At 36.0% G+C, this 26,851-nt stretch overlaps 3 protein-coding genes across 3 annotated transcripts in view; 1 reads left to right on the top strand and 2 right to left on the bottom strand.

Annotated features, from left to right (window-relative positions):
- The window catches only part of LOC126973411 (uncharacterized), a 139,271-nt gene that overhangs the window by 38,005 nt on the left and 74,415 nt on the right, over positions 1 to 26,851 (top strand). The window lies entirely within an intron of this gene.
- Positions 862 to 13,683, bottom strand: LOC126973565 (UDP-glucosyltransferase 2-like). The gene is made up of 5 exons (XM_050820895.1): positions 13,450 to 13,683; positions 5,462 to 6,367; positions 2,975 to 3,191; positions 1,924 to 2,143; positions 862 to 1,176 (listed from the first exon to the last, which is right to left on the bottom strand). The coding sequence occupies exons 1-5, from the start codon at positions 13,681 to 13,683 to the stop codon at positions 903 to 905; spliced, it is 1,851 nt and encodes a 616-aa protein (XP_050676852.1). The 3' UTR covers positions 862 to 902.
- LOC126973408 (UDP-glycosyltransferase UGT5-like) lies at positions 15,265 to 25,100 on the bottom strand. Its single transcript, XM_050820669.1, has 4 exons — positions 24,898 to 25,100; positions 18,971 to 19,187; positions 17,675 to 17,894; positions 15,265 to 15,632 (listed from the first exon to the last, which is right to left on the bottom strand). The coding sequence occupies exons 1-4, from the start codon at positions 25,027 to 25,029 to the stop codon at positions 15,359 to 15,361; spliced, it is 843 nt and encodes a 280-aa protein (XP_050676626.1). The 5' UTR covers positions 25,030 to 25,100; the 3' UTR covers positions 15,265 to 15,358.

The raw sequence follows: 26,851 nt of genomic DNA on the forward strand, positions 1-26,851 counted from the left end.
ACCCTAATATTCGAGGCTGCTCTATGTGAAAAACGTTTGGAACGTAGAAGGAACCAACGCCGCTTGCGAAGTAACTGATAAGAGTACCTACAGGTAAATTTAATTTTTTGATTGTTTACTTAAACATGCATAATATACCTACTCTATATTATGCATGTTTAAGTCGATATTTTTATTTGTAAGAAGTAAGAGTGGAATTTTACCTACAAATATTATTTTTCCGAATTAATTATTTCGAAAAATAATATATCTAAGAATTCTATATAAATTCTATAAGTGCTCGAAAGAATCATCGTTCTACCACGGATAAGTCATTAGTTACACTCACGGACGAGTAAAAATAGAAGGACTCCGCGCCGTGATATTAGCAAGTGAAGCACCTTTATGCTAGTGTGTGTGCGGTTACGGGGGATACCATTAACACAATTTTTTCTCCCTTAAGTAATCATATATGGCCACAAATACTTTAATAGTATCGTTATTACACTTTTTCACAGCGCACGACGGCATTTTGAATATATTTTATTGCGACGCAAACTGATCAGACGATGGTAAATCCCATAATGGCGACCGATCGGCTTGTATTAGTGTAAGTGCCCCACGCACGGGCTATGTATTTACTCGTTTACCGGCTTGTTTTAGTGCTTCACTGTTATGTAAGATGACACGGAGTCCTAACTAAAAGAAAGGTGCTAGAATGCCGATTTTGGTCCTTCATACGTACTACGCCGTGCCATTCCCCGTCATCCATCCTGTCTCGGCGTTATCTCAAGTACCTAAAATAAATTAAGAAAACTAAAAAACTTAATAATTACACTAGTATTCACTAATTTTACAAAAATATTAAGTAAATAAAAAGCATTTCTAATTCATACTTTTATTTGAAAGGAAACATGATTATATTATTCCTTCTTTATTTTACTACTTCTAAGAAAACCAATCACAAAAATCAGAGATAAATATAAAACAACCACAGACGGCAACAAAATAACAAACATAAACAACACAAGATTCGTTTCATAATAATCTGTGGCCGCCATGTTGAACGCGGCAGATCTCAGATGTTTCCCGCCTTTGTGTCGTATCACGTGCTCTATCCACCAGACTGCCGTCTCCAGGGAAGTGAGCGGCTTGTCGTTATAAAGATCACGAAGTTTTATCACGTTCTCCCGGTAACTGAAAGAAAGTAAAAATAGTTATTTAAGGTTCACATAATTTCAGACTCCTTTGTTTTCCAATAATTTTATTGTTTCACACGAAACCAATTGAGTAGCGGTAGATTCAATAAGAGAAAATATTTTGTTTTGACATTCGTGTCATTTCCGTGACCTACATGAATAAAGAGTTTTTTGAATTTGAGTATTGACAGCATGGAATTGCAGTTGTAGTGATGACTGCTCTTTGTTGACATATCCATTCTTACAAGTATGATGTGTAACGAAACGAGCAAGACGTAGATCTGATGGTATCTGTGCCTCCTATTAAAATGCAGTGCTCAGTTTTCTTGGTTCAACCCGAAATTCTTGGTGATGTCGCAATTGCACTAACCAGTTTGAGACATAAGATGTTAAATACTTAAGCCTATTAATTTCAGTAGGGACGTCAGCCTTTAAACCGAAATGCTTAAATTTTTGCACATTTCAACTTCATGACAGAAAAAGGTGCTGCTGTAGTATCCACCTGACCGTATAGTGGAAAGTATAAATCTGGTTCTACCAGATTTATAGTGTTTCGAAAAGCTCGAAGGGTATATATTTATAGATCATAAAACGTCATACCTTTTGCGCATATTTGACTAGACGATATACTGTCCTAAGAAACATCTGGTGGATAATTCGATAGACGATTTTACAAAATTATTGAAGTTATTTTAGAACCCCAAGGGTAGTTATAAACAGAAAACCTATACAACCTATATCATACCTTTTGTTCTGCATAATATTTAAGATTCCTTCCTTAAACTGCTTCTCAGTTACTTCTCGAATGTTCATCTGTACTCCAATATTGAGTTTGGATATTCTAGCGGCGTTGTACCACTGGTCCCACATAATGGGTATACACAACATTGGTACCCTCGCCTCGATAGATTCATCGATAGACTGCAGACCTCCTTGTGTTATGAACAACATTACCTTTTCATGTCCTGTTGAAATAAATATGTCAGTATCATCATAATGAATTGTCAAAAGAGAAGGGAATTGGGTAAATCAACAATGCAGTAGTTTAGTTTCCTCCTCAGTACAATCTTTTCTTCTATAATCGCAAGAGGAGCATATGGGTAGGAATGAGTGAAGTGCGCTGATTAGATGAAAATATACAACTAATTATATATGTAAGAGAGTACTGTAGAGGAATATTCCTCAACAGTAATAAAGAGTTTGATATTAATTTATTTTACGTAAACATTAAGCCGATTAGTACTATGCGAGTGACGTGGAACAAGAAATTCTCCGACAGATCGAATTGTCTTCGCAAAATATATTTTCATTAATATATTTATTTATTATAATAATTATTGTATTTTATATTATGTTAGAGTCTGTGACGAATAAACTCGCCATCACCTCAAATCTTCACCACCCGGTCATTTAAAGAATAAAGTTCCTAAAATATTCACTGCTAAAGAACGTTAGCCATTCAGACAAAACAATTGAGTAGAATGCACAAAGATATCGGGAAAATATTTGAATCAAAAATTAAATTTTTTGTAAATCATCAATAATTCAAATGGTGATGTTCATTCTAATCAACACTCCTAAATTCGTAACCTAGTTGAAAATTTTGAGATTAACTTAATAAGATGCTCGTTAATCGTTGATACGTTAAAACAATTTTAAATAACATAATATTATCGAGTATACCGCAAGGAACATTATTTGGACCACCATCACATCACATACAGTCTCACAAGATACCGAGGCATGGTAGCCTTCAAACTCATCAGATTTATAACAAAGACTTAAGAACGACTTACTCAGTAGATCCGCCTGTGGAAACCACTGTCTCACTCTAACATTGCTCGGCACCGTTCCAACATCACCAGTCCACTTCCAATATACATCGTAGGGCAGCTCACCAAGCACTTTGAGAAACATACGCAGCTTGTCTGTAGGCAATATCTCAGAATTCACGACGGTGCCAAAGCTCATGTAGATTATACCTCGCGATGACTCAAGTTCTGACTGAAGATCCTGAAAGATATATGTAAATCAATGAAATTTCATAGATCAAGAGCCGTTAGATGCTTTGATCCATAATTGTAACGCCTGCCGCTAGTGCTAATAACTTGAAAAATTGCATAAGATAAGGGTGGCGTCGAAAGTAAACACTAACAAAGAATATTTGGAAATTTTAGAGCCTCAAGCTTTAATGGGTTTTAATGGCTGTATTTGTGAAAAAGTAATGAAAGTTCACATTTTCATTAGTCAAAATGAGACGAGTGAATTTTTTGATTTTTCCCATAAGTGGTTAAATAAGAGTTAGAGATATTTGATGATTGATGAACTAGCTGGATCGATTTGATAATTGATCACCTAGCTGAATCAATTGTTCCCCTAAAATGTCAGGTTAAGGCTGGCATGCAAGAATTATTGCTTGTTTTAATATATATGTACTGAACGTTTAACGAAATATTGTTCAACATTACACCAAATCTGTTTATAGGTACTATTTGAGAAGTATTGCGATATAAAGTACGAGCAGAAGTTTATCTAAAAATTCTGAAACTGATTATGATATCTAAATGTAACTAATAGTAAAGTATTATTCGAACAAAACAATCTTATAACTATATTTACAATACTACGACTACATAAAATTAAAACTATCATTACGTGGAAGCGTATCAAGAATACTGGCAGCATTACCGCGTTGGATAGCAAGGCTGATCCGTTGACCGAAATAGCTGCCAGCGCTTGGGTTTCCAGTAGCCTTATTGAGGCGCGAAGATAGTATTTTGAACATTCTCCGCGCCTCTGGGCCCCACGGTCCAAGGGTCTCGACACCAAACGGCACAAAGATGTATGATTCACTGAGACTAACATATTTGCGACGCTTGCGTCTTCGGCAGTCGAAGCAGCAGCCCCAGCACCAACTGGCGTAACTTGGACATGAGAAGGAGCCAGAGTGTCGACGCAAGTAGCGTCCCACACCAGCGCCCTTCCCCGTGCCCAAGCCACCAGCGTCATTCCATCAGGACGTTTGCCATCGCGGCGGGTAATACCATTTGGCTCTAAAACAGCTGGTATATTAAGAGCGGCAAATGCCCTGCGGATGACTTCATTAATACCGGCGTGACGACTGATACGGCCTGCCGATTTTAGGCAGGATAACCTGTGACGCCCAAGAGCATCTACCTGAACGCCACATCTACATTGATGTGGTAGTAATAAAAAAGTAGAGTTAAATTTACAAAGTTCCGGTTGGATTATTACTTATGAAGAGTATTTACCACTGGACCTGATAAAGGTATCTAAATGTAACAATTTATAATGGAACTAAAATATGGGTAGTAGGTAACGTGATTGATATAATTTGTTCATTTATCATAAACTTTAGCCCTACCAGGTTCAGTCATAAGATATCAACATAGCTTAATAAACGGGACCAACTTCGGTACAAATACATCTACTTCTCTACAAGATCCGGTAGCCGTTATGAATGACACTCAATACCTCCGCTGGTTGGATATTTTCACAAAGCAATTGCACGAAATCGGCGTACTTTAGCCTCTACTAGAAGTACTAATCAGTCATCTATATAAACAATCTGCTTATAGGAACATTAATTGTATGCAAAAATGGTTATCTTGCAAATAGTGCATATAATAATTGTAAATACAAAATATCTCTACCAATCGCTCGAGATGATTAGAAATAATGATATGTATAATAAGGTAGAGGTAATATAGTTCACCTTATTGCAGTACGTGAACATTCAGGTGTAGAAGATTATTATATGATAAAAAAAAATAAAAAAATAAAAATCAAGCCTCTTGCTGTTAGGCAACTCATGAAAACAGGCCATGTTTATCACTTTAGTGTGCATGACTACTATGTCTTAGACTCGCGATACGTCAGTCGCTTTGTTTCGCAACAAACTTTGTTTCGGTTCTTGCACACTGCGTGCGTTGCTGAAAATAGTCAAAAAAATAAAACTTTAGATTGATGAACTCGTAACTATTTCAAAACATAGAAATTATGCTGTTGAGACCCATAAATTATCTAAGGGTTTTTAGTTTTTGAGAATGTTTGCAAATTTTTTAAATAACTTCATTTAGGATGAGTAGGTTTTATGTGCTTCTATGTGGTTATTTGAAGAAACGTTAAAATTAAAAAAATAAGTAATGTACTCAAACACAGCACAATTTTGGCGTTTATATCTTTAATATAAATGGTACTACTTTACTTTAAATAATGTGGTAATTGATGGATGAAAGAAGCTATCTAACGAATGAACTTACATGTGGTAATGGGTTTTCCTTTTGCAAATGCAGACCACCCAAATAAACTAAATTGGATGGAACGGGGCGAATCAAATCCCAAATAGGATGCGTATTTAATAACACTAAGGCAACGTTTTGGTGCATCTCACTTAAAGTTCGGAAATCTTCACCTAAATGTTTCCTAATAATTTCGTTTTCTCTTTCTTCCAAACCATAAATTATTACGTTCTCCTTATAATGACTGTACACTGAGTTAACTTTATCAATCGTTGATAAATCATGAAACTTCTCTCGCATAGGTAACGGATGTAGCAATGGATGCTTCGCAGCTCCAATCATTTCATAATTACCAAAACTCCCACCAAACGAACTAACTTGCACGACTGGCGCTTTGAAAACATGAGAAAACATTAACAGCATCCTGACGCAGGCTTCAGATAGAATTACATCAAACTTATGATATTTATCAGTAGTATAATCCCTTAATTCATTTTGTAGAAGTTTATCGAAGATTGGGGCAAATAGTTTAAAAATAATTGTATTTTGCAAAAAAATATCATCAGCATGTTTTAACTCATCAACGAGAACATCTTTTACCAATTCATAAGACGAATCGTGTATATCAATTACTTTTAAGTATTCCATTGTGTTATTTGGCGGCATGAATGTTACATAAGTTACATGATGGCCTCTTATTGCCAGCTCTTGAATAAGAGGACGAAATGTTATCTGATGACTATAAGATGGAGCTGGGAAAACAGCTAATATCCTTGCTGCTTCACTGATAGATATCAACACAAACACAACCAATAAGTGTACTGTCCCGACCATGATTACAAATATGATATCTAACTCGATTCTGTTAAAAATAACTTTAATATTCGAAATGCAATACAAAACATACACCTGCATCAAAACATACAGCTATGTAAACAAATATATTGTTTCGTCCGCTGTTTAAATAATTACTCATTAAGTATTACGTCAACTGAATTTAATTGTACTTATATTATGTCTATATAATGGTTCATAATAGAGACCAATCTTGAAGATTTTAAATCGAAATACTTTACACCTCTTTGTGCTACAGAAGAGGGCGTTATTTTAAATTGGTCCTAAAGAATCATTAAATTTTTTAAGAAGTTGCCACTTAATATATTCTTGATAATGTTATGTACAAACATAACATTATCAAGGTTTATGTACAAACATAAGCGAATATTCTAGAAATTTTGACAACCAAAATGTTAACTCCAGGAGCAAACATAAACTTGCAGAACCGACGTACCGTAACTACTACATACTCGCTTTGTTAAACTTTTGCTTAACAACATTATCCCAGATTATGTACAAAACAAATGTGTGACGAAAATTAAAATAATTCTTAAAAAACGTTTATAATATGGTCAACTTTACCATAACAAAAATAACTTTCTTAATGATATCACTATTTGGGAATAGAGGGACCGCCCTTAGGTTATTTAAATAATATTTATTTTGTATAAATTAAAAAAACAGGAAAACGTGAGCTGATTTTAAATACTATTCTAATTGAAAATAATTGAATTTTAATCACGTTAAATCTGGATGTAGTCAATGCTGCTCTCTGCTGGTACTATTTCCAAGAATACTGAAAATCGGCCAGTTATTTATTTATGGAGAGACTACCAGACCTGATAAAGACACCAAAATCTGACTAAAATACCACGGATGTGTAAAAAAAGAAGGACTCCACGCCGTGATATTAGCAAGTGAAGCACTGTTATGATAGTGTATGTGCGGTTACGGGGGTTAAGCAATTTTTTCTCCCTTAAATAATCATATATGGCCACAAATACTTTTATAGTATCGTTTTTACACTATTTAATAACGCACGACGTCATTTTTAAAATATTTTATTGAGACGCAAACTATACTGTCACAGACGATGACAATTCTTATAATGGCCGCCTATCGGCCTGTAGTAGTGTAAGTGCGTGGGGCTACGTATTTTACACGTTAATCGGCTTGTTTTGGTGCTACAATGTCATGTAAGGTGACACGGAGTCCTTCTTTTTTTACTAGTCCGTGCTAAAACACAAGAAAGGTTAAGCATATAACGTTCAGGCGCGATATTTAATATGAAGCGCATTTACCACTGGACCTGATAAAGCTATCAAATTTTTTCAATGAATGACAATGAAACCAAATAACGAGTAGAGCCGTGATTCAAATTCAAATATTTTTATTCAAAATAGAAATAGAAACTCAGCGGGCTTTTTAAAATTTAGTTACAATATAATATGAAATATCTTAAGGCGCTATAGTCCTAAAAACTAACATATTTGAAATTCTACATAAAATACTTCTACAAATACTACGGTTCCAATTTTTTGATATGTTTATCTTCATTTCTCTATCTAATTATTATGGCAGTTTTGAAAACACGACTACGAAAAAAAATCTCGATAGATTTATTTTTTGAAAAATAGGCTTTTTCATTTGAATTGTTTTATATTATCATAAAACTATGATAGCTATTATTATGATAGCTATATAACATATTGTTTAGATTTACAAGGCGACATCTCAAGTCAATTTCTTAATATGCAAATATTGGGTTTGTGCAGGTTATCAACTGTAAAGTAGATCCTGTAGATGAAGCCACAACCTGAGAGTTGATTTTGTTAATTTTGTTTATCAAATTTTATTTATGTATTAATCCTAGCAGTGAGGGTTATCACTTTTAAAACATACCATATTGTTATTATAACTACCTACACAAAACTTATTTTATTCGATAGTTTATTAGTATTTATAATTTTTCCTCGTTGGTTTTATCAATACGCTTTTTTTATTTATTTAATATCAATTTTTTTCGTAATAAATCAAACGCGACGCCTTGGTTTCATGCTCGCTTATACCAGCACTGCTGACTAAAACAATTCAAAACAGTGACGAATTTACGAACGAAAACGTTGACTTGATATTATATTGAAGAATTAGCTACTACGTACAAATTAAATTTAGCAATGTTATTAATGTAATATGAACCTAATAAAAACCTAAATTATTAATAAATGCATTGACCGATTTTTCAAAACCTGTTGACGATTTAACAGTTTTCTCAAAACCCGTTGACGATTTAACAGTTCTTTCAACCTGTTGACCATTGAAAAAAAACAGTTAAATTAAATTAATTTAAAAACCTTCAATGACACACCTCAAGTACACAATGTTATTTTGAATATTATGCCACCCGGGATTGTAGTACGTATGTTATGGAAGTTAGAAATCCAAGATGGCCGCCGCACTGATTTCAACAATAATAATATGTATATCGTATCCGAGGTTCTCGAGGGTGCAGAGAACGAATTTGGAACCTTTTTTGAAATAAAAGATGGCCGACACACAAAATTATGATTGCAACAACATGGGTATCGTATCCGACGTTCTTGAGGGTGCAGAGAATGAATTTGGGATCATTTTTTAAATCAAGATGGCCGCCGCGCAAAATTTTGATTCAACAATATGGGTATCGTATCCGAGGTTCTCGAGGGTGCAGAGAACGAATTTGGGATCATTTTTGAAATCCAAGACGGCCACCGCGCAAAATTATGATTTCGACAATATGGGTTTCGTATCCGAGGTTCTTCAGGGTTCAGAGAACGAATTTGTGACCATTTATGAAAACCAAGATGGCCGCCGCGCAAAATTAAGTTTTCATCAATATGGGTATCGTATCCGAGGTTCTCGAGGGTGCAGAGAACGATTTTGGGATCATTTTTGAAATCCAAGATGACCGCTGCGCAATACTATTTTTGGATCCATACGTATGCGTGGAGGTTATAATGATAACCCTAATGCCAAACAATAAAAGTAACAAAAAAACATTCGGAAATAGATGTGCCACATCGAAATTAAATCGTTAAAATCAGGACACTGTGTGCTATGGATCACGAACACGAAACACTAGAAAACGTCAGTATATTTATGTGTTTTTCTTCACTGCATAATATTAATACAACTGCTCCATCTTCACAGACTGATGATGCAAATGAAAATGAAAGTGACGGTTATATTATACATAACATAGAAGAAAATGGAGGCATAATGTCTTGTTTACTAGATCATACCCTAGCTTGTGAATATATATAGCAAATAGTGTATATATAGCTGGTTTCGTGGTAAGATCTTTTTGTCACCATTTAAAATGCATATAAAATTTTCGTGTCCCAGTGTTGGTTACCAAACTCCTCCGAAACGGCTAAACCAATTTGTGTGTATATCGTTTTTTTATTATTATGATTCAGCATTAAAAAAAATATACAGCTTAAAATTTTCACCCTACTACGATCAACATCTATTATTGTATCGCGATTTTCATATTATTGTATTCCATCGACAGATACGCAATAGAATGGCAAGATGGCATTCGAATATAATGAATATTGTAGTACGATAAATTTTATGTGTGTACTATATATTTGGTAGGTCTGAGAATCGGTGGTCATCTATTTTATATACCTACATATTATTATTGTTGAAATCAGTGCGGCGGCCATCTTGGATTTCTAACTTCCATAACATACGTACAACAATCCCGGGTGGCATAGTATTCAAAATAAGGAACAAAACGAGCCTTACCTGAATTATCAATTTTTTTCCAATTTCCAATTTGCTAGTTGTAACCTAGCTAGAGAATCATGAGTAAAATTTAAAGAAGTAAATATTTTGGCTGTTGCATATAAATGTATTATTGATAATGTTCTTAAGGTTCATAAACACTAACGAATTTGCTAGAAACTACGACAATTGTAATACATATTATCACGTGGAACAAGCATAAACTTGTTATGTCTACTACTCGGTTAAGTCGAGTTAATAAGTCATTTATTTGGCGATGCTTTTACAACATGATCACAAAAATGTACATAACAATAATGTGTTACCAAATTCAAAAGAACTGTCAAAAAAGCTTTAGTGTGGTAAAGGTAACTATGACATAAATTATTTCTTAAAGATATGGCACACTGGAAATGAAGCGAACGCCCTCACGCTATTTACGCTACGCCCAAAAAAAATTCATTAATTAAAATTTTTGGGGTAGGTATATCGTATCCGAGGTTCTCGAGGGTGCAGAGAACGAATTTGGAACCTTTTTTGAAATAAAGATGGCCGTCGCGCAAAATTTGATTCCAACAATATGGGTATCGTATCCGAGGTTCTCGAGGGTGCACAGAACGAATTTGGGATAATTTTTTAAATCCAAGATGGCCGCCGCGCAAAATTTTGATTTCAACAATACGGGTATCGTATCCGAGGTTCCCGAGGGTGCAGAGAACGAATTTGGGATCATTTTTGTAATCCAAGATGGCCGCCGCGCAAAATTATGATTTCAACAATATGGGCATCGTATCCGAGGTTCTTGAGGGTGCAGAGAACGAATTTGTGACCATTTATGAAATCCAAGATCGCCGCTGCGCAATACTATTTTTGGATCCATATTTATGCGTGGAGGTATTAATGATAACGCTAATACCAAACAATAAAAGTAACAAAAAACATTCGGAAATTGTTGTGCCACATCGAAATTAAATCGTTAAAATCAGGACACTGTGTGCTATGGAACACGAACACGAAACACTAGAAAACGTCAGTATATTTATGTGTTCTTCTTCACTGCATAATATTAATACAACTGCTCCATCTTCACAGACTGATGATGCAAATGAAAATAAAAGTGACGGTTATATTATACATAACATAGAAGAAAATGGAGGCATAATGTCTTGTTTACTAAATCATAAGCAAGCTTGTGAATATATTTAGCAAATACTTCAACACTTCCCTTAAAGCCTCGCCTAGTATCGGAATACTGGGTCTCGAAATCTCGAGAGATTGCCAATTCCGTGGCCATCTGGAGGGCAAAGCCAAATTGGCTTCGAAGAAGCTGGGGGTCATTAATAGAGCACGGCAATACTTCAAGCCGGCCCACATTCTAGCACTCTACAAAGCGCAGGTCCGGCCACACATGGAGTATTGCTGTCATCTCTGGTCTGGCGCACCCCAGTATCTGCTCGATCCATTTGACCGCGTGCAACGCAGAGCAGCTCGAATTGTCGGGGACCCAGTGCTCTGTGAACGGCTGGATCACTTGGCATTGCGTAGAGACGTCGCTTCATTGTGTGTCTTCTACCGCATTTATCACGGGAAGTGTTCCGAAGAGCTGTTTAACCTAATTCCTGCCGCCGAATTCCACCTTCGCACGACACGCCACAAATTAGGATATCATCCCCACCATCTGGATGTGTGGCGGTCCTCCACAGTGTGGTTTTCAAGGAGCTTTCTTCCTCGTACTACTAAGCTGTGGAATGAGTTTCCTTGTGCGGTGTTTCCGGGACGATACGACATGGGTACCTTCAAAAAAAGCGCGTACAGCTTCCTTAAAGGCCGGCAATGCTCCTGTGATTCCTTTGCAAGAGAATGTGGGCGGCGGTGATCACTTAACACCAGGTGACCCGTACGCTCATTTGTCCTCCTATTCCATAAAAAAAATAGTGTATATATAGCTGGTTTCGTGGTAAGATCTTTTCTATATATTTGGTAGGTCTGAGAATCGGTGGTCATCTTTTTTTTATACCCCAAAAATTTTAATTATTGCATTTTTTTGGGCGTAGCGTAAATAGCGTGAGAGCGTTCGCTTCATTTCCAGTGTGCCACATCTTTAAGAAATCATTTATGTCATAGTTACCTTTACCACACTAAATCCTTTTTAACAGTTCTTTTGAATTTGGTAACACATTATTGTTTTGTACATTTTTGTATCATGTTGTAAAAGCATCGCCAAATAAATGACTTATTAACTCGACTTAACCGAGTAGTAGACATAACAAGTTTATGCTTGTTCCACGTGATAATATTACAATTGTCGTAGTTTCTAGCAAATTCGTTAGTGTTTATGAACCTTAAGAACATTATCAAGAATATATTGATATGCAACAGCCAAAATATTTACTTCTTTAAATTTTACTCATGATTCTCTAGCTAGGTTACAACTAGCAAATTGTAAATTGGAAAAAAATTGATAATTCAGGTAAGGCTCGTTTTGTTCCTCATGTTAATCTTACCACTGAACTTGGTAGGGTTTAATTTTTAAGATATATGAGCAATTCATACCAAAAATATGCAAATTTTAAATCTTATAGAAAACTGTCGTGAGACACCAGCATCACAGATCACATTACTAGATATATATAAGAAGATAAGTATGATGTGCTTTCATGTGGTAAATTTGAAAAAAACAATAAAAGATATATTAGAAATAAAATGTGCTCAAACACGAAACCATTTAGCTTTTAAGTGAAGAGGCAGCGCTGAAAAATTTCTTTGGTTTTAAATAATATTATTTAGAATTAATAATGTGGCAATTGTTGGATGATACTTACATGCGGCAATGGGCTTTCTTTTTGCAAATGCAGACCACCCAAATAAACTAAATTGGATGGAACGGGTCGAATCAAATCCCAAATTGGATGCGTATTCAGTAACACTAGGGCAATGTTTTGCTGCATCTCACCTAAAGTTAGAAAATCTTCACCTAAATGTTTCCTAATAATTTCGTTTTCTATTTCTTCCAAATCATAAATCATTTTAGTATGCTTATAATTTGTGTACACTGACTGAACTTTATCAATCGTTGAAAAATCGCCAATCTTCTCATGTACACGTAATGGATATAACACGGGATGCTTCGCAGCTCCAACCACATCAGAAGCACCAACACTCCCACCAAACGAACTAAGTTGTACGGCTGGTGCTTTGAAAACATGAGAAAACATAAACAGCGTCCTGACGCATGCTTCAGATAGAATTACATCAAACTTATGATATTTATCAGTAGCATAATCCCTTAATTCATTTTGTAGAAGTTTATCGAACATAAAAGCAAATAGTTTAAAAATAATTGTGTTTTGTGTAATAATATCATCATCATATTTCAACTTATTAACAGCAACATCTTTTACCAATTCATTAACCGAATCGTGTAAATCAATTTCTTTAAGGTTTTCCATTGTTTTATTTGTTGGCATGTATGTTGCAACGGTTACATGATGGCCTCTTCTTGCTAACTCTTGAGTGAGAGGACGAAATGTTATCTGATGACTATAAGATGGAACAGGGAAAACAGCTAATATTCTCGCTGCTTCACTAATAGTTATCAACACAAATACAACCAATAAATGTACTGTCCCGAACATGATTACAATAACAACTAACGATGTACAAATATAGTACCTAACTCGGTTCTATTAAAAATAATGTTTGTATTCCAAATACAATAGAAAACATACACTTGTATGAAAGTATACACCTATGTAAACAAAAGAAATTGTTTGGTTAAATGGACCGCTCCTCTTCCTGATTCACATAAATGATCTGTCTAACCATGTATAAAAAAAACGTTGTATTTTTTGCCATTGAACTCATATTCAAAGTGAACAGGAACCAATTTATGTATGATGAAGTAAAAATGTACTATCTTATATCGAGTATTCCTTTAGCGCCAATAAGATATTGTTAAAGTTGGAAGAAAAGTAAACATATGAAAGTTTTTGAAATTTAAAAAAATATATTTAAAAAGGCACGCATCCAATCCCAATCTGCTGATATGTAGAGCGAATTGCAGCGAGTCGCTGGTGTTAGTGGTCCTTGAATAGGCACCACATTCATGAACAGGCAATGGTCGGACGTTACGAGAGGAGCGTCGACAGAGACTTGTTAACTATCGTAATGTGTAGTCAGCAGTATATCTAATAAGGACGGCGTGTGGTTATCCACGTCTGGGAGCCGCGTTGGTGACTCAACCAATTCGGACAGACCAAACGCCAATTCAAAATTATGCACAGATCGCCCTGTGCAGTCAATGGTGCGCGACCGAAGACATTCGGCATTATGCCTGTTGAAGTAATCTAAGTCTACGATTTCAGCGGAGGGTGTAAGTACGTCCTCGATAGTCAATGCAGCCAATAAGATGGTCCGTTTCTGCGTTACCACAATGGGACCTGTAGTCACACGCGTAGATGCGGACGCGGTCCTCATAATATATGCGCAGTCAGGAAGTAGATAGGTTCCTTCCCTCAAAATTGCCGAGAAGATGACTGCAGATGTCCTCCGTAACGATCACTTCCTACATACCCCGGCATGAGGCATAAAACTGTGGTCAATTTATGTACACGCGGTATGTTAAATAGACAGTGTCGCTCTGTTGAGATATCTGTGTCACCGTTATAAATAATAATGATGGTTGTATTATCTTAAGGTGATGGTGGACGGCGTTTAAATTGGAGTGGATTCCCCTAATGTTGCAAAAGTGCACATTAAGCGTAGAGTGGGGTGCCTTGGTGGTGATGCCTCGTTTGTCCCCAGCAATGCGCGGTTCTGTGCCCTCCCCAGAATACCCCAGGGCCCCTCCACAAGCATTCTATAAATAAAAAGTCACAGACATTAGTTACCTACCAACATATTATAATATTTATGCAAGTTAAGAGTCGGTATTTTTATTTGTAACAACTTTTAGGTAAAAATAAATGTCATCAAAATTAAACTTTTTTCTGAATGCGTCTAAAAATACTGAGAAGTTTCATCTTGCTATCACGGATGTGTCCTCAATTACACTAAGAAAAATGGTACGAGAACGGCGGTTTTGGTATTTATTCTGCCCAGTGCCATTCCCCCGCCGCCTGCCCGGACTCAGTTTAAGTTTAATTCAACAAAATGAGCTGACTAAAACAGCTTAACAATCACACTAGGCTACTATTTTTCAAAATAAGCAAAGAAAATGATCTTTTAAAATTATTTTTATTACAGCTTTCACATTGATTAAGAGTTGGTTTTATTTGAACATCATGAAATATTACGTTTTACAAAATTATATTAGTCCTTCTTTATTTTACTACGTCTAAGTAAATCAATCACAAATCTCAAGGACAAATAAAAAACAACCACAGACGACAACAAAATCACAACCATAAACAACACAAGATTCATTTCATAATATTCTGTGGCCGCCATGTTGAAGGCGGCAGATCTCAAATGTTTCCCGCCTTTGTGTCGTATTACGTGCTCTATCCACCAAACTGCCGTCTCCAGAGAAGTGAGCGGTTTGTCATGATACAGCTCTCGAAGTTTTATCACGTTCTCCCGGTAACTGAAAGAAAGTAATAATACTTATTGAAGGTTTTACAATTACGTACGTTATGTACAAGTACGTAAACGTAGTAGTACGTAACGTTAGGTTTAAATTAAATAGACATTTTTTAATCATGAACAATTTTCAGTAACTAAAAATTTAAGAGCGTACACAGTGCAACGAGTCATCACGAATCAAAAGTTGTAAACAACGACATAGGTGATTCGAAGTTCACCGGGTCAGCTAGTCATTAAATAAATGAAAGTAATAAAAGTTATTGATCGCAGATTTTCAGTAAATTAGGGATAGTAATAATAGTTAGATATTTAAGGTTCACTGAATTTCAGATTCCTTGGTTTTCCAATAATATTATTACGTTTGACACGAAAATAATTGAGAAATACCAACGTGGAATTGCATTTGGAGGAATGTTTGCTTGACGTGATTGCTCTTTGTTGACATACCAATCCTTACAAATATGATGTGTGACGAAACGAGAAAAACGTTCTGTTGGTATGATATACGCTCTCCCCTTACAATGCACTGCATATGCATAATTGTTGCACATTTCTGCTTCATGACAGTATATTATTTGCTCTGTGCATCCCCGGGGTGAAAAATGAATAGGGGAGACCCAGGCCCATGGGTGTCGTAAGAGGCGAATAAGGGCTTTTTAGAAGTCACGCTGCCGTCTTATGACGTCAGCATAATCGGGCAAGACTCGCTATAGCTCTTCAAAATCGTAGAGAGCATAATTAACCGCCAAATCTTGGTATACCTAGAAGGTCACCAGTTGATCAACGACTTCGCTATGGTGAGTCGGCAGGTGATCTTCTGGTATATCTAACACATAGATGTGCGGTGGCTATCGAAAGTAAGGGGGAAGGCCTGGCAGTTAACCTGAATACAGCGAAAGCCTTTGATCGTGTATGGCACAAGTCGTTTCTCTTAAAACTTCCCGAGAGCTTTGCAAGTGGACCTCCAGTTTCCTCACTAGGCGTAGCATACACGTCGTTGTCGACGGTTATTGCTCGAACTCGAAGCCCGTAAACGCTGGAGTGCCCCTAGGCTATGTGCTATCTCCTACGCTATCTTTTTATTATTATCTTTATTCTTCTGCATATCATTGATATGTTGGACACCTCCAACATACATTGCTATGCAGACGATAACACTGGTGATGGCATCTGCTCGGGCCATACAGGTCTCTCTCGGGAAATCATCGACCAGTGCTGGGAGAAACATGCAGGGGGCTAAATTGAACCTTGTACAATTCAACCCCTAGAAGACTCAAACTTGAGTCTTGAGTTTACCACTAAAATACCCAATTTGTCGATCACCCCTCTTCGACAACACTTCTCTTACAGACTCTCCTATTATCGGAATACTGGATCTCGAAATCTCGAGCGATTGCCAATTTCGAGGTCGTCTGGATGGCAAAGCCAAATTGGCTTCCGAAGAAACTGGGCGTCATAAATAGAGCACGGCAATATGAAGTATTGTAAGTTGTATATATGCCAGTCCACATTCTAAAGCTCTACAAAGCGCAGGTCTGGCCACATATTATGGAGTAATGTTGTCATCTCTGGTCTGGCACATCCCCAGTATCGATCCATTTGACCGCGTCCAACGCAGAGGAGCTAGAATTGCCGGGGACCCAGTGCTGTGTGAACGACTGGATCATTTGGCGTTACGTAGAGACGTCGCTTCATTGTGTGTCTTCTACCCCATTTATCACGGGGAGTGTTCCGAAGAGCTGTTTCACCTTATTCCTGCCGCCGAATTCCACCTTCGCACGACACGCCACAAATTCGATGATGACGTGAATCTTCTGGTGTTGCAAGAGAATATGGTCGGCGGTGATCACTAAACACCAGGTGATTCATACGCTCGTTTGTCCACCTTTTTCATGCTTAAAAAAAATTGCGCTGCTGCGCAAATTTTTCTAGCCGATATTCTGTACTAAGAAACATCTGGTGGATAATTCGGTAGACGATTTCACAAAATTATTTAAGTTATTTACGAGCCCTAAGGGTATTTATTAACAGAAAACATCATACCTTTTGTTCTGCATAATATTTAGGATTCCTTCCTTAAACTGCTGCTCAGTTACTTCTCGAATGTTCAACTGTACTCCAATATTGAGTTTGGAGATTCTTGCAGCGTTGTACCACTGGTCCCACATAATGGGTATACACAACATTGGTACCCCCGCCTCGATAGATTCATCGATTGATTGCAGACCTCCTTGTGTTATGAACAACACTACCTTTTCATGTCCTGCCGAAATTAATATGTCGGTATCATCGAAATGATTAGTCTAAAGCGAAGGAATGTTGGTAAAGATAAGTGAAAATCTCATTTATAAGCAGTAGTTCAGTTTCAGAATAGTTTCAAATCCCTTCAAAGTTGCAAATGGGTATGATTGAGTGAAGTGCGCTGATTAAAAAAATACAACTAATTATATATGTAAAGAGTATTGTTGGAAAATTTATGAAGAGTTGGACATTATTTTTCTTTACGTTACCCGGACATTGTTCTCAATACACCAAAAAGAGTTCTGATAAAAGCCAAGCTGCTGTGGTGGTGGTGCTTCTTTCTTCGCATCACAAATGTGACGAATAAAATCGCCTTCACCTCACTCACCTCAGACCCTCACGTGAATGAATATACGTTTTATTTGTACGTCAGAGTAAAGCAATAATAATAATACTAATATTTTGAGGGTAATATTACTTTATTGGTCCTCTGTCAAGAAAGTTTTTCTCGGGAACGCAGAAGAGGAAACAAGTTCAAATTAATATCAATAATTAAGGTTCCGCGCGTGAAGCTGTACAAAGTACTGCCCCCATACTCTCTTGCAACACGTGAGGAATCGGTTGCCGGTTATTAGGAGTATGTATGCGCATATTTTAAGAGTACTCTGCGTCGTATCGCCTTAAAAAACTGCCAATGGACTTTTACTCCATAGTTGGATTGTACGTGGAATAAAGTCCCCAAAATACATACTGTTGAAAAACGTCATCCATCCGGATAAAACAATATGGTAGAATGCTTAAAGATTTCGGTAAAGTGTTTGATAAGGTAGATCATCAATAATTTGAATGTGATTGTTATCGTAATCAACACTCTTAAGTTCGTAATCTGGTTTTTAATTTTAAGATTAACTATATAAAATGCTTGTTAATCGTTGTAAGGATAAAACAAACGTAAATAACATAATAAGGAATGTACCACAAGGAACATTTCTTGAACCACCATCAAACCTCTCACGGGATAAAGAGGCTTAATGTGTAGTAGAGTATTGCAGTCTTCCCCCTCATCAGATCAATAAAACAGATTAAAGGACAACTTACTCAGTAGATCCGCCTGAGGGAACCACTTCCTCACTTTAACATTGCTTGGCACCGTTCCAACATCACCATTCCATTTCCAATATACATCGTAGGGCAGCTCACCAAGCACTTTCAGAAACATACGCAGCTTGTCCGTAGGCAATGTCTCAGAATTCACGATGGTGCCAAAGCTCATATAGATTGTACCTCTCGATGAATCAAGTTCTGACTGAAGATCCTGAAAATTTTGAGTAAGTAAATTAAATTTTGATAGATTAAGAGCCAAACACAAAATATTATGTTCTGTAGATACGTTGATCGTTGTGTTAGACGCTTTGATTCATCAACGTAGCGCCTAAACCGCTAGTGCTACAAGCTTGAAAATTTGCATAAAGGTTCTTCTAGGGGGTTTAAAGTAAACACTAACAAAGGGTATTGCAAAATTTAAAGCCTCAGGGGATAAATTAAGGTTTAAAGGTAAGAGTGAATAGAGTTAGAGATATTCGTTGCTCCAGATGGGAACGGATTGATTTGATGATTGATGAGCTAGCTGGATCAATTTCCCCCAAGAGTTAGGGTTATATTATCATTAAGACCGTTTAAGCCGACGTGCAAGAATTATTGCTTGTTTTTATAATAAATAATATGTGTGAGTAGGTACTAAACATTTTTTTTTATCATGACAACAGTTACGTGGTCCAATGGACTGCCTTCACGGCAACTCTCGTCCCTGATTTATAACAACTATGACCTTAATCTGGTCGTTCCACCGTTTATATATTACAAACAAACAAAAGTTTAAATGCCTTTAAATTTGGTAATAATAAATTAAGGGATTGGTCGCATCAATCCTTAATTTAAGATCGTAATCATATTATTATAGTGAACTTACATGTGGTAATAGGTTTTCCTTTTGCAAATGCATACCACCCAAATAAACTAAATTGGATGGAACGGGTCGAATCAAATCCCAAATTGGATGCGTATTCAATAACACTAAGGCAACGTTTTGTTGCATCTCACTTAAACTTAAAAATTCTTCACCTAAATGTTTCTTAACTATATCATTTTCTCTTTTTTCTAAACCATAAAATATTTCGTTCTGCTTATAATTTATGTACACTGATTTAACTTTTTCAATTATTGCTAAATCATTGAACTTCTCGCGCGCAGCTACTGGGTATAATAATGGATGGTTCGCAGCTCCAACTGTTTCGGAAATACCAAAACTCGCACCAAACGAACTAACTTGCACGACTGGCGCTTTGAAAACATGAGAAAACATTAACAGCGTCCTGACGCATGCTTCAGATAGAATTACATCAAACTTATGATATTTATCAGTAGTATAATCTCTTAATTCATTATGCAGAAGTTTTTCAAAGGTTGTAGCATGTAGTTTAATACCTATTATATTTTGTGTTATGATATCATCCGCATAACGATTGAACTCAACGAAAAATGTTTTTGTTGTGCGATCAACCGAGTCATGTATATTAATTTCATTTAGATTTTCCATTGTTTTATTTGTTGGCATGTATGTTGCAACAGTTACGTGATGGCCTCTTCTTGCTAACTCTTGAGTTAGAGGACGAAATGTTATCTGATGACTATAACAGGGAGCTGGAAATATAGCTAATATTCTAGCTGCTTCACTCATAGAGAACCACAAAAATAGAACTGATAAATGTACTTTCCCGAACATGATTACAATAACAACTAAAGTTGTATATTTAAACAACCTAATGGTAATGTTCAAATAGTAATACCTACTCGTTTACACTTGTTTAAATAAATGGCATTTTAGGCATTGGCATGGCATTTTATTTGAATTGTTCTGTTTTGTTTTATTTTTATTTTTTTATGGAATAGGAGGACAAACGAGCATACAGGTCACCTGGTATTAAGTGATCACCGCCGCCCACATTCTCTTGCATCACCAGAGGAATCACAAGAGCGTTGCCGGCCTTTAAGGAAGGTGTTCGCGCTTTTTTTGAAGGTACCCATGTCGTATCGTCCCAGAAACACCGCACACGGAAGCTCATTCCACAGCTTTGTAGTACGTGGAAGAAAGCTCCTTGAAAACAGCACTGTGGAGAACCGCCACACATCCAGATGTTGGGATGATATCCTAACTTGTGGCGTGTCGTGCGAAGGTGGAATTCGGCGGCAGGAATCAGGTTAAACAGCAAATGAAGCGACGTCTCTAAGCAACGCCAAGTGATCCAGCCGTTCACAGAGCACTGGGTCCCCGACAATTCGAGCTGCTCTGCGTTGCACGCGGTCAAATGGATCGAGCTGATACTGTGGTGCGCCAGACCAGAGATATATAAATATATAAATTTATTTTAATTACCTAAAATATCCAAACTTGGCTCAAGTTTATTGTGTCGTGGTTTATTGGCATATATATCTTGCAAAAGTTTGATGTAAAACTTCACAAAAGTCTTTTCGCAAATAGTACGCATGAATATGTAATAAAATATATTTGGCGGAGCTATGTGTGTATTGGTGGTTTTCGTCATATTAAAAAAGTTAAATTTAAAAAGAAACAATTAAGTAAAATATTGTTACCGACTTTTTTTTGTTTTCTCTCTGTCAGCATGAGTGAACCAAATGAGGAATTTGGACTATGAGCAACTTCGAATTTGAAAGCACATAAGAATCGTGAGTCTTCTACATTTTTGTGCCGTTTGGTGTCAAGACATTTGGCCCGTGGGGTCCAGAGGCACGTTGCAGTGGGGATTTAAGACATTTTCTTACTTCTATTTTTGTATGTGTATACATTACTATATGTCTACTATGCTACTACTACTATGTCGCATTAGTACTTCGATATGGACTCATCTTGTGGGGAAACTCTAGCGAGGCTAATAGGGCTTTCATAGCCCAAAAGAGATGCTTAAGAGCTATGACAGGAGCATTTTACTTAGATTCGTGTGGACCACTGTTTAATTTTATTAATTACGTATTCTTCCATTTCCCTGTGCGTATATATACGATATATGTATCTTTGTCAATCAACATGACTATTTATTTACAAAAGCAAGAGATATTTATCCGAGAAATACAAGAAACGGTGACATACTGGTGATTGCACACAAATATCATAATGCATCCTTCGGAAAATGTAGCTATGTCATGTGTATAAAAATATTTAATAAACTCCCTCCAAGCGTACGCGTATTACCCGTCCAACGATTTAAAAAGGATCTTTTTACATGGCTTATAGATAAATGTTTTTATTCCATGAATGAAATGTTGACACATTAGGTTAAATTAAATTGACTTTAAAATATATATTAATTCTAGTCTTTAAATAATGACATTTAAAAATAATAATAATAATTTAAATTGACCTAAGTGCTTAAAATATAGAGTTTGTTAATGTTAATTATAATAATAACTAGAATTTTGTTCATAATAATTTTGCATGCCAGAAATGGCGGATAACATTGATACATTAAAACTATTTACACCCATTGTTACATGTTTTCTAGCAAAATAAAGGATTTATTTATTTATTTATTAGTTTATCTATTATTATCTAGTTTATTTATTATCTATTAGTTTTAGTTATTAGTAATACATTAACGATATTTGTTGGTGTCGAAAAAAAACCAAAACGTCTGGGAGCTTTCAACCAAAACGCTATCCCTTTGAGATATTACAAAATAACGTATGATCGAATTGTTTATCTTATATAGGTCTACACGGCATATGTCTATCTTTTAAGGGTAATAAACTATTATCCATTTTAATACTCTAAAAAATCACTAACTAAAACTAAAAAAACTCTAAACTCTAAAATCGCTTCGCTTGATGCGATACGACCCTACTCTCTCCTTCAATAATCGACACGGGTACCATCAAAACGGGCGAACACCTTCCTTAAAGTGCGGCTACGCTCCTGTGATTCCTCTGTTGTTGCAAGAGAATGTGAACGGCGGTGATCACTTAACAGCCGAAGGTTTAGTAGTGGCTCTAATTATTTTTTTAAGCCAAAGTTTGATCGAACTGTCTCTATTTTGCGCACAAACAGGATAAGTATTTACAAGATTTGAATTCAAATTGAAAAAAAATAAGATATCAAATCACAGATTAAAAGGGACGATACGACATGGGTATGTTCAAAAAAAGCTCAAACACCTTCCTTAAAGGCCGGCTACGCTCCTGTGATTAATCTGGTGTTGCAAGAGAATGTGGGCGGTGGTGATCACGTCACACAAGGTGACTCGTACGCTCTTTTCTCTTTCTTTCCATAAAAAAAATACAGATGCAGAATAAGGACACACACTAAGTATTATTCAGCAGCGAAGGCTTCGTTAAGCCTTACAATATGGGCTCAATTTTTTTTTAACCCAAAATTTGCTCGAACATTTTCTATGTGGAGTTCAAACAGTATAAGTATCTACAAGATTTGAATTCAAATATTGAAAAAAATAAGATATAAAATCTCTTATTAAAATTAAAAACTACCACCTATTCAAAAAATATACCTTAGACCTGAGAAGACGGGTGCAAGAAACTCAGCGGGCTTCTTTTGGTTAGTAAAATTTCAATATTCTTTCTAATTTCTATAGCCTGACGGCGGTAGCTTCACCATTACCACAAAAACGTCTTATAGCAATTCTTTTGAATCTCACAGTACATTTGTTTAGAACATTTCCAGGGGTCCATGTTGTAAAACTCTTTGCCTCACAAAATATTTACTAACCCAGCAATATGTATGATGAATTTATGTTTGTTCCTGGTGTTAACATTGTGATTATGGCATATCACTTAGTAAGCGTAAGTTAAAATATAAAGTTCAGGTTATTACTTCCACCAGTCCGCTACGAGGGTCTCTAGGCCTAAATGGATCCTAATAGCGAAAGACAGAGAGGCGTGGAAATCTTTAAAGGATGCCAAACTGAAAGATGAACTGCTTAAACAGACGTCGAAGTTTCAGATTTAAGTTTATAGTTAAATGGTTGATTCTTTGTGGACAGCAATCAAGGCTTTGATTTAATTACTGGCACAATTTCACAGGAAAATTTAAGTAGAAAACAAGATGGACGAAGAATACCAAATAACCTTTAAGCATTACGTTTAAGCCAAATGTACTCACATGGGGCAGAGCTTTCACTTTCTGCAAATGTAAACCTCCCAAATATATAACATTAGCAGGAACCGGTCGATTGGAATCCCAAATCGAATGAACATTTAATACAACCAACGCAACGTTATCTTGCAACTCACTCAGTGACGGAACATCTTTACCTAAGTACTTCCTTATAAGCTCGTTTTCAATTTCTTCTAAATCATTAAATATTTTATCCTGCTTATAATGGATGTACATTTCATTTACTTTATCAATCATTGATAGATCATTAAACTTCTCTCGCACAGCTAACGGGTATAACAGTGGATGGTTCGCAGCTCCTGCCATTTCAAAGATACCGAAACTGCCACCAAAAGAACTAACTTGCACAACTGGGGCTTTGAAAACATGAGAAAACATTAATGCCATTCTGACACACGCTTCAGCTATAATAATATCAAATTTATGATAACGGTCAGTAAGATAATCCTTCAAATCATCTTGCATCAATTTCTCAAACACATTACGAATTAATGTCAATGGTACTTTTTGTTGTGCTATAATATCATTAGCATATCCCATGTCTTCTCCTAAGGCCGCTTTAGTTATATCTTCAATCGTGTCGTAAATATCTATTTCAGTTAATTTCTCCATTGTTTTATTCGGGAGAGCCGGAAGGTATGTGATAACTGTTACTTCATGGCCCCTTCTTACTAACTCTTGTGTTATAGGACGAAATGTAATCTGGTGGCTGAGACATGGTGACGGGAATACTGCTAATATTTTCACTGAATCACAAACAAATATCACAATTGACACGATTATTAAATGAACCAATGTTTTCATTGTCAGATTGATCACTAACCAGTTCTCTAACATTGGTGAACTTACTGTGACCTTTGTTGTATTTTAGATACTCTCCCCAACCCCGCGCGGCACCCCGCTTTCGCCTTGAGTGTAAACTACCGACATTATGCTGGTTTTCGTATTGAATCATCGAAGATAGTTTTGTTCTTTTTTCGAATGAGTTTGCAAATACGTCTAACGATATCAACAGATACACAGATAGTGACATTTAAATTTTGCTCGATTTGTATAGAAGTTACAGAAGAAACCACGAACGCAATGTATAAATGTTTTTAAATGATTGTCTACTTCTGATTATAAATTGTTCATTTTTAATTGTGTCGTTTAAGTTTTTTATTCTTATCGTGTAATTATTGATAATATATTATTTTTCCTACATTATTCCTGAATGCTTACATCATATATTTCTTCTATTCACAGAACAACGTTTATTGGGTCAGCAAGTGATTAATAAATTAATGTGTGAAATAATGCATGCACTGTATTAAATAACTCTTAATATATTTTTTACAATTATTTTTTTATTTTTTTTTGACATTTTTTAGTTAGTTGAAAGATTTAAGTATTTTGTTGTATCACTTTACATTTGAATGGGTTAAGATATTTATTCTGCCCTGTGCCCTTCCCCGGGGCATAAAATAACAGGAAAGTCTCCAGCCCATGGGTGTCGTAAGAGGCGACTTAGAGCATTAACCTTTGCATGCCGGCTACATTTTAAGTACCACATCGGCGCTTTTTTCTGCCGTGAAGCAGTAATGTACATGCATTATCGTGTTTCGATCTGAAGGACGCCGTAGCTAGTGAATTTACTGGGCAAATGAGACTTAACATCTTATGTCTCAAGGTGACGAGCGCAACTGTAGTGCCACTCAGAATTTTAGGGTATTTCAATAATGCTGAGCGACACTGCATCGTAATGGGCAGGGCGTATCAATTACCATCAGTCCTGCTCGTCTCGTCCCTTATTGTCATAAAAAAATCTCTTAAAGAATTATTACAATTCACATGAGAACAAAGAATCTAAATAAGTTATATTTAAATTTAATATTTACATAGTAAATGTACCTGCAAAACAAGATGGTAAGCACAGAATAAGTGATGATCAATGTATTTTTAATTTAAATGCTTAAATAAAACGAGTAACAATGAGTGTCTTGCCACTTTGTCTCATTAAAACTAAACTTTTTCCGAAGTTTTTCAAAATTTTCAACTTTGAAATTTTTGACTTTGACAATTCATAGGATTACTTCATTTAACCTACATGAATGAAAATTCGAATTAAATGAAAATAGTTTTAAATCCAATTGAATTGATTGCCGCGGAAACGAAAACGAAAGGGTGTCACAAAGCGTCTTATAATAAAAATTATGATAAGAAAATCATATTTCACACCTAATTACTATTTCACAACTTTTAATTTAAATTATACATTCGTCATAAGAGCAAAATATTTTGTAAACAAAACAGACGCCATTAAGAAAATATGTTGCCAGCTATGAAAGTACTATATACCCCGAGATCCTCCGCTGGGATAGTTTTTTGTGTTTATTGGTAGATATTGATAGGGGGCTATAATGTACGACGCCACAATATGGTGTTATTTTAGGTATATGGCTGTTTTCTGCATAATTAGGTCCACTTATAAATGACCTAGTTATGCAGAAAACAGCCATATCACATTCTTTCAAAAAAAGAGTTATAAAAGCAGCCATGCTAATTTCGACATAGCGATTTCACAGGAAAATTGAAGTAGAAAACAAGATGGACGAAGAATACCAAATAGCCTTTAAGCATTACGTTTAAGCCAAATGTACTCACATGGGGCAGAGCTTTCACTTTCTGCAAATGTATACCTCCCAAATACATAACATTAGCAGGAACCGGTCGATTGGAATCCCAAATCGAATGAACATTTAATAAAACCAACGCAACGTTATCTTGCAACTCACTCA

Source organism: Leptidea sinapis, chromosome 29 (assembly GCF_905404315.1).
Source record: "Leptidea sinapis chromosome 29, ilLepSina1.1, whole genome shotgun sequence".
In the NCBI taxonomy this organism is placed as follows: Eukaryota; Metazoa; Arthropoda; class Insecta; order Lepidoptera; family Pieridae; genus Leptidea; species Leptidea sinapis.

Coding starts and splice junctions, on each gene's coding strand:
- LOC126973565 (XM_050820895.1), bottom strand. CDS start 13,683: ATGTTCGGGACAGTACATTTATTGGTTGTATTTGTGTTGATAACTATT. Junction 6,368..13,449: donor ACGATTCGGTTAATGAATTG/GTAAAAGATGTT, acceptor TTGTTTACATAG/CTGTATGTTTTGATGCAGGT. Junction 1,177..1,923: donor AATATTATGCAGAACAAAAG/GTATGATATAGG, acceptor ACTTTCTTTCAG/TTACCGGGAGAACGTGATAA.
- LOC126973408 (XM_050820669.1), bottom strand. CDS start 25,029: ATGATTCAATACGAAAACCAGCATAATGTCGGTAGTTTACACTCAAGG. Junction 19,188..24,897: donor TCACCAATGTTAGAGAACTG/GTTAGTGATCAA, acceptor CAAAATTTTCAG/GATCTTCAGTCAGAACTTGA. Junction 17,895..18,970: donor CCCTCAGGCGGATCTACTGA/GTAAGTTGTCCT, acceptor TAATTTCGGCAG/GACATGAAAAGGTAGTGTTG.